This window comes from Octodon degus, unplaced genomic scaffold (genome assembly GCF_000260255.1).
Source record: "Octodon degus isolate 3935 unplaced genomic scaffold, OctDeg1.0 scaffold00074, whole genome shotgun sequence".
Lineage (NCBI taxonomy): Eukaryota > Metazoa > Chordata > Mammalia > Rodentia > Octodontidae > Octodon > Octodon degus.
In genome coordinates, this window is record NW_004524650.1 from 3215096 (window position 1) to 3224543 (window position 9448).

Sequence of the window (9448 nt, forward strand, 5' to 3'; positions counted from 1 at the left end):
AGAGATTGCATATAAAACAACACCCATTTAGGCATAGTGGCTACATTTTTGGAGTTTTAGAAAGAACTATTTGCCTCTTTTATATAATTGTATTATATTAGTACATGTTTGCAATTAATGCAGTGTACAGTTGGTCACCTTGGAGGAGGGTTACATGTACATGTTACAGTTTCTTTTGTTAATCCACTTCATCTTCTTCTCTGCCCCTCCCCCTCCTCCTCCAGTTCCTCTTTAATTGGAGACAGAAATGAGGCCCTCAGTGGAGTGTAAAGGTTATGAAAAAATAAGAAAGTATGCCGAGCACTTCTATTTTCTGAGATCAGGCTGCCCAGACCATGCTGTTCCCAGCGTGCTGCGCATATGCTAAGATTTTGGTCATACTACTATTTAATCAGAAAACTGTTCCTGTTTCTTGTAAAGCAACTTTTCATGACTAGTCTTTCTTTTTAAGGACAATTATTCTTGATTCTTCAAATACAACTTCTTACGAGTACTGCTTCTCTTAAAGGACTGAAAAAATTTGTATAATCTAACAATAAAAGTTAAGAAGAAATTGGATATGTGTGAGAAATTCACTGTGTAGACACCATTGCAGGTTGACATTCACCCCCACCATGTGCCTAAATCTGCAATTTCCAGTGAGACTCAAGGACAGCATCATCACAGGCCACCTTGTCCCCAGTGCAAGATGCTACTCCAAAGTCTCACTCCAACCCATCAAAATCTAAATCTGCACTTTAAAAGATCCCCAGATGATTTTTATGACTATTAATAATTTTAAAGAAAAAAAGGGGGGCTGGGGAGATGGGTCAGTAGAATAAGTGCTTGCCTGGCAAGCGCAAGGGTCTGAGTTCAATGCCTGGTTCTGCTATAAAAAAAAAAAAAAAAAAGAAAGAAAGAAAAAAAGAAGTTCTTAATGATTGCATAAAAACAAAAAGGAAAAGAAAATTAGTGTGCAAACTTCCTACTACCAGAAATGCTATCAAGAAAATGTGTGAGTTTCATCTCACTGGAAGGTAAAAAATAAATTACGCCATCCAAACTGGCACCTAAATCATGTAAAGTTGACTGCCTGCATAGGTGTATCCAGAGAGGTCCCTCCAGCATCCACATGCCATGGATGGCCGGAATGCCCAGCACTGCCTGCCTCCTGCCCATGCCAGCTACCGTCTTGGCTTTCCTCCTCCTTCCAGTTTGTGTCCTCGTCACATCCTCAGGATCGTGCCCATTGTGCAGAACACTCACACTAAGGTGAAGCGCTGGGAATACAGAGGCTAGGAAAGAAGGCACCATATGAGTCTTAGACTTCACATGTCTTTCAGAGTTCAAAGATACCTCGCTGATACCCTCCACCCTTTGGCTAAGGTTACTACATGTGAATTAAGAGAATCCATGAATTTTGTATGTTCTCATTAGACAAAAAAAAGAGGGACTGAGCTAAATTTTATTATTCATGCTGTGCCATATACTTCCAAATTACTTCAGAAATAGTTTTTAACAATATTCATGAACATTCCATAAAGTATGTTATTTTCCAAACATGAATTCTTATGTTCATAAGGCAAGACGTTTTGGGACTACATAAAAGCATACTCAAAAGCATATGCTACTAAAAACAGGGATCTCAGAGTAGACAGGATTAAATGAAACATCAGTTGACTTCTTTAGCTTAAAACTTTTGGGGGAAGGGCCGGCCAGATAACTCAGCAGATTAAAGCACCTGCTTAGGTAGAGACAGGAGCAGGATCAGGGCCTGCGGGTTCAAACCCTGCCTTGCCTGGCCGGCTCCGCCCCCAGGGCATGCTGAGAGGGTGACTGAGACTGTGCGTGGCGGCATGCACCTGTAATCCCAGCATTAAAAAGGCTGAAAAACAGGAAAGATTACTACAAATCCAATCTGTGTAGTGAGACCCTGTAGACCCTATACTTAATACATAAAAATAAATAAACAAACAAACAAACCTTTAGGGGAAATTATAATAGTGTTCTGTAATAGTTCTGAAAAAGATATTCATCAACTGTAAGAAAGTTATAACAAGCCTAATTAATGTTAAATTGTTCTTCTTGAGGAATACATTTTATAAGTAATGTAAACAGTTTTCATAGAAAATGTTTGAGTTTGTATTTAGGAGTAACTCTTTGCTCTTTCCTGCATAAACACCTCGAAGTATAAAATGAAGGCTTTTTATTGTGGGGTTATTATTTTTTTACAAGAAAGTGAAATGTTGACAATCTTATCTACCTAGATAGAATCCTCAAAATCACTGTATCAGGATTGAAGATAATTTTATCCCAATTTTCATAACATTTTGATTCATGGAATGGTTGAAAGAAAAGATGACTGTAGTTACAGTAAAAGTTTCTCCCCTGCCAATGTCTGTGTCTAGCTCACATTAGATGGCATGATGCTGGGCCCTGACTCTACCACCTTCTAATCATGTACCTTAACCCAGCCATTGCAGTTTTCTAAAGTCTTATTTTCCCACATCTGCAAAATAAAGCTAAAAAAAGGCCTACATTTTAGGTGCATTTTGAGAAGTGAATGAGAAAATATATTTAAAAATATTAGGGCCGGCCAAATAGCTCAGTGGATTAAAGGGCCTATAAGCAGGCGCAGGGGCTGGGGGTTTGATCCCTGGGCCTGCCATTCTTGCCCTGCCCCTGGGGCATGCTGATGCAGCAATTGCGACTGGGCATGGTGGCAGGTGCACACCTGTAATCCCACCTCTTGGGAGGCTGTAACCAGGTGGATCACTATGAGTCCAATCCAGTAGTGAGACCCTGAACACCCTGTAGACCCTTCCCTAATACCAATAAATAAATAAATATAAAAATATTTAACCAAGTGTCTGGCCCATATAGACATCGTATTAGACATTGCATTATTTTTAAACCACACTAACTTTCAGCCAAGTTTCAAAAAAAAATCTAATACATAAAAGTTGATCCATCCAATTCTGAAATGTAAAATGAATATATAACCTTAATACAGCTACATTTATCCTTTCAAATATAAAACACAGAAGCCTAAACTGTATCCCTAGATTTTATCTTTCTCTTACAGTAGCCACACTTCTTATAAAAAGTCTATCGCTATTTCTTCCATTCCCCAGTCTTCATCCATTCCTCAGCCCTCTAACAAGCAAAAACCAAATCCAAGACCAAAACAGCTTCTTCACTGCAGCACCATCTCTCATAGACAAGCGAAACACTAGAGCGTGTCTTTCTAATGCCAACTCTCATGAATACTTTGCACCTCTAATGTTCCTGACCTTTCTGAAGTAATCGACTTAATACCCTGGAATCTCTTGTGCTTAGTGTCCTTGATGATACCTTTCTCTAAAACACTGGCATACTCCCCCTCTATGCACCCTTTGCTCTCTCTCCACTCCCCACATTCCCTATCCAGGAATCTTTTAGTATACTTTCAGCAAATTCATCCAACTCAGTATCACCTAGGTGCCAGAAGGTATAACAGACATACAATGTTTCCTTTCTAGAATCATATTTATTTTCCTACTTTTAGGTATTTCCTTTCTTTTCATTTTGATGCATCTTTCCTCTATTGACTAAAATTGCCAGAAACCCTCATATACACAGTGTACCTTTTTATCCATTAGTTTCACTTGTGAGACTTTAAAAAAACAGCAGATTGAAAATATTTGGGGGAAAATTACACCTTGGAGTAGAGGTGTACAGACTTTTCTTGTCATGATTGTCTAAAAGCAACACAGTATAGCAGGTATTTGTATTTTACTGCCCATTTTATGTAGCGACCTGATCATCTACAGATTTTCATGTTAGTGGTGGGGCTCTGGAACTAATATCCTATGGATACTGGAGAGTGGGACTCAGAAATATAAGATGCAGGCAAGTTCTGCTTTGCTTAAATCCTTGGACAATTGGTTCAATGGATGGACCTGTAATGTAATTTTGGGATTGAGCTGTCAATTGTCTATCTGTAGGGAACACATACAAATTTTTCTTGTCATTGCTTGCTTGCTTGCTTGCTTTTCTCTTTCTTTCCTTCTTTCTTTCTTTCTTTCTTTCTTTCTTTCTTTCTTTCTTTCTTTCTTTCTTTTGTTTTGTACCAGGGATTGTACTCAACACCTTTCATTTGCTAGGCAGGTGCTTATCCTGCTGACCTATAACCCTGGCCCTTTGTCATTGTTTTTTTGTTTTTGTTTTTGTTTTTTGTGGTACCAGGGAGTGAACTCAGGCCCTGGCACTGGCCAGGCAACCACTTATTCTACTGAGCTATCTCCCTGGCTGGCCCTTTGTCATTGTTTTTAATCATGCAGTGATCACAAGTCAAAGATACATAAGTAAGAGACAAACCTATTCTTGGTTCCTGGAGAGCTCCTAAAGAACTAACATTTACACTTGGTGGTTGAAGATGATTTGTGGTTAGTCATGTATACAAGGAAAGACCTGCTAGGCAGTGGAAAATCTTGTGCAAAGATATCTTTCTATACCAAAGAAAAAAATTTGCTAATTGAGGAAAAGAGAAAAGATTTTGGTGATAGACACAGAGGGAACAAAAAGAACAACAGCAGAAAAGAATGAAGATGTCAGTGGGGTAAAAGAAGGTTGACTCCTGTGGATGAATACCAGGCTAGCCTGTGTTTAACCAATAACAGGTTTGAGAACTACCATATCCTCAGGCAGCACTTCTCAGTGTAGGGGAAAATGAGAGAACTGAAATGCCTTTCTTACGTTTACCAAATTTCCTCTATGAATTCAACTCATTTGATCTAATTTTAACACCTATACTGAGGCATATCTGGCATATTACATACTGTGCCTACATGAAGTATGCCATTTAATGGATTTGAAAATGCTTGTACATCTGTGACAGTGTCACCACATAAAATTGATGACAATAGTAATAATTTCTGGAAATATCCCTTTGCAGTCTCATTCACCACCATGGCTTGGTCAGCCACTGGTCCATCACTGCCGAAAACAGGGCCTGTACATGCAATATATGCTTTCCGAATGAATAACAGATAAATCTGTTGGCAGCCTTAGCTCTTTGTTTGATGTTGGGTTGGTTGCTCTGTCTTTCTCAGGTATGCAGTGCTATTCAAAATCAGGATTTCACTGTGATTGAAGACTACTGCACTGGCCTCAAAGCTCTGCTCTATTTGAAGAGCATTGAAGAGCTACATGACTGGGATGGGCAGAGTCCAGCCACTGTGAGTCACCAGAAAGGGAAACCGGTTCCACACATTGCTGAGCTCACGGGCAAGGTGAGTGCTCACCTCTCTGGTGTTATTCTTGAGAACTCTGCAGCAGTGTATTTCTACTTCAGATCTTGTTGGCTTTCCCACATTCTTGCTCACAGAAGAAACAGTGCCTGGCAGATGTGATTTCTACAATAGACTCATTTTGAAGCAGGCTTGATTATAGCTTTATGATGGGTCTGTGAGTTACCTTTTCATAAAGCCAATATAACACGAGGTCACATAAAAGAACAAGATTGAAGTTTGTGTGTAAAGTGCTTCCAAATTCTTGCTTACTGTGGTGTTGACTGGCATTCTTTCCAGTGGGAGACTGGAGATTTCTTTATTCTTTAACAAGCTCTGGAAATTATAACATTACCTTTCTATTTTTAAGACAATCATATCACTGGAGTCCTGAATAATATGATGAAGTTTTTTTAAAAAAAATTAAAATCTAATCAGTATCTTTAGTAACTGCTTCTGCTATGTGGTTAAACCTGGGCTCAAAAGGTTATGTCCCCACTTTCTCACTAACTGCTATTTTCTGAGTAATGTACACTACATTTACATTTTGTATAATACAGTTATTTTAGCAACTCTTTTCTAAAACAACATTCAGCATTTTGCCTTTGTATTTCCTTTGTATTATTCTAAATAGACAACCATTGTCAGAAGACATTTCTTAAGTCCTGAATGAAGGGAGAAAAAATTATAATTCTTAGTCTTTTCAGCTTGTCACTACATCAATAATTAACTTTAAAAAAAGAGAGGCAGTATAAAAGATTCTTTAAGGAAGCATTTAATAATTCAAATGAATCTTAACTTGAAACAGGTCAGATGAAAAAGAATGGAAAACAAAAACCCCGGGTACTCTGCTTTGGTCGGCTGAATGAGGCACTCGGGGAGAATAAGAGAAGGAAACTACTAGCTGGTTTGTTCTAGTGAGAAATATCACTATCCCTTTCCTAACACATAGACAAGAATAAAACCATCTTGAAGAAAAATGTGTATGATTCTGAGACCAATAATGAAAACAAAACAAACAAACAAAAAAAACAGCAAGAAAATAAAATCTTATGGGTTCCAGGAAAATATCATGATGAATAACTCCATAAGTAGCAATCAAACAGAAAAGACTGTGACATTAATATTTATAATATTGTAATTAGCAAGACGGTGCCTAAGCAGCAGTGTTCACGTAACTAATCATATTATCATAAACTGAGTCTGCAGTATTTAGCCAGTGAGGATTCTTGCCTTTGTCAATGACTGTCAATAACCTAGGATTGTTTACAGCTAAAAAATATTCACAAATTATGTTAACTCATTCAATATAAACATCTCAAGGAAATCGTTTCTGGCATGATATATATGACCACCTATAAAAGTGTCTCAAATGTGGGCGATTGCCACGTAAGGTGAAATATAAGTAGCTGTATTGCTCTGTAATGTTTTTGGCCTCAAAAGACTTTCACACTCATTTCAAAACTTACATATTCAAATAAAAGATGGATAATGACAGGGACACTTGTGTGGATGACACAAATGGAAATTGATTTTCTAACTAGATTCAGACTTTATCTTAGAAAGCCCAGCCTTCATCAAGTTCGGAAGTGTATTCTTCAACATGATCAATTGTTAAAAAGGATAGATTTTGCCTATGTGCTTATGTTGATGAATCATTTCTCAGCATTAAGTTGAGAAACAGCAGATGGTCTGGTAATAGATTTGTGCTCCTGAATTCTCTGGTGCAGGCTGACATGATTATAATAGTGACTGGTGCCTTTAGGTTAATATCCCCAGAATTGCGTCAAAATGCTCTGGATGCAAGGTACAGGTGGTTTCCTAACGGTTCCTTCTTACTGTTGAGTGTGTGTGTGTGTGTGTGTGTGTGTGTGTGTGTGTGTGTGTGTGTTTGGAAGGAATGAATATTTTGCTTTTGTTGGCTCAAGAATAATGTCCCAATCCTTATGCGTTATACATATTTCATGCTATTAGGAAAATGAAAGAAAAGATGTAGGCATTTTAAGAAATACTCGCCAGAAGTATCTGGCTTCTTTAGTCAGGAAATTTTTGTTTCATTCAAGTGTTAACACCATTTGATCTTTCACATAGGTGAGTGTAGAATAAATTGAGTACATAGGAAAAACCACTAAAATGTTCTGATGATGGACAAAAAAATAAGACTGACAACAAAAAGAAGAACTGTACCCAGCTAGCCATGATATTTTTCAAATGATTATAATATTTAATGTAATTGGCTTATGCTTACCTCTCTTTTTTGGTTTTTTAAAATTTTTTATTTTTAAAGAGAATAAAGAAATAGAAAAAACCATAAGGAATGATACAGACTTTCACTAAACAAAATGAAAGGAGCTCAACAATAGTTGTTGTATTGCATATTGTCATCTTCAAATTAGTTATTCAGATTATCAGATATAAGTATTTAAAATTGGTCAAAAAATTAAGAAGAAAAATAATATTAACTGTTCCTTTCAGTAGACCAACGGAAATCAGCAGTACAATTATCCAAGGTATCTTATGTATGTACATATATATTTTCCTTTCTACCTTTCTTTCTTTTCTCCTGTCCCTCATCCCAGTTGTTCCTTCCCTTTGAACAGTTCTTCCCTTTCACAGTATCCTTGGTACCTTTTATATTTTATTTACTTTTTCACGTTCTTACACTAGAGACAATTTGATGTTTACACATGATGTTACACATTACAAATAAATGTTTGATTTATTTCACTTATGAGTATGGTTTCTAGTTGCTTCCATTGACCAATAAAAGCCTCATATTTATTCTTTAATAGCTGAGTAATACTCCCTTGTGTAAATATACCACATTTTTTATCCATTCCTCAGTTGATGGGCATCTGGATTGTTTCTAAGATTTAGCTATGACAAATTGCACTGGTATAAACATGGGTGTACATGTATCACTGTGATACGATGTTTTCAGTTCATCTGGAAAAATACCTGGGAGAGGAATAGCAGGCTCAAATGGAACCTCTAATCCTAGCTTTTTGAGGAATTTCCACCCTGATTTCCATAGTGGTTGTTCAAATCTCCACTCCCACCAACAATGGAAAAACGTTGCTTTTTCCCCATAGCTCCTCCAGCATTTGTTACTTTGATTAAACTCACCAAGAAATGTTTCTTCAGGTGGCTTTCGAAGGGCAGGAAGTGATGTGTTTATAACTTTGTGGTACAAGTTGTTTTAATATGTGTGCTGTTGGGGTGAGCCCTGGTACAAGTCGTTTAAATCCTGAAAGAGGATAGCAATTATAGTCATCAGTGTTGCCACAGCATACAGTTGTCTGTATCTAACTATTGTTGCCTAAAAACCAGGACTGATTCTTGTGAGAAATGTAGATGCGCCAAGTCAAGGCATCCATCCTCATTCAGTTGATGGGAGGTGGGGTCACGAATCTGCATTTTCACACCATGCCTCTGATGGAAGGATCTTCCTTGCCAAAAGGATTGGAGCAGATAATAGCAATAGCAAACTCGCAGGCTGGGAAGGGAGCACTGAGCAAAGCACAGACAAATCTAGCAGTGATGATTTTGAGCCAGAAGAGAAACGAAATAGAAAGGCAAGAAAGGAAATCCAGAGATTTAACAATGGTTTCTAAATGGCCAGGGTAGGGACTCCTAATTAGAAATGTGCATAGAAGACAATAATTACTAGTTAGGTAAACAGGAAAACTACTAGGTTTGTGTGATGTTCTATTACATAGTATCTAAGCTACTTGGACAAGTTGCTTTGTCTCTTTAAACCTGTTTCTAAAACTTAAATTGAAGACCACCGTAATGCAGGTCTGCAATCTCTCTTTAGCTCTTCTGAAACCTAAAAAAAATTGCAATCAAATATTTTCACATAACTCTTTTGGAAGGACCCTCACCTGAACTGTTGTGAGACTGTCAATGATTTTTCTTATTCTGTTTAGAGAACTTTTAAATGTTTAGTACAGAGAGACTAATGTGTTTGATTCCAAGTTGCTTCCCAATACCTTGCTGGCTCTATAGGTAGGATTGTTAGGCAAAGTGGGATATGTGGTCTATTTTACTTTTCTTTTTTTTTTTCGAAGTTTTATTGATAAACAGCAATGAGACAGTTTCAATTCAAATTGGAAGTACAGTTTCAACAAATAATACACTGCATATATTCTTCTTAGTGGTTAATTGCTGTACAAGATGCGGACTTGTGATCCTATTTA

The 9448-nt window shown here is 37.4% G+C and overlaps 1 protein-coding gene across 2 annotated transcripts in view; it reads left to right on the forward strand.

The window, feature by feature from the left end:
* Dpyd (dihydropyrimidine dehydrogenase) overlaps positions 1-9448 on the forward strand; it is a 978184-nt gene that overhangs the window by 835917 nt on the left and 132819 nt on the right. For both annotated transcript variants that reach the window (XM_023720254.1, XM_023720255.1), the window contains exon 20: positions 5073-5252. In XM_023720254.1, coding sequence (XP_023576022.1) covers positions 5073-5252 — 180 coding nt within the window. The remainder of the gene's footprint in view (positions 1-5072; positions 5253-9448) is intronic.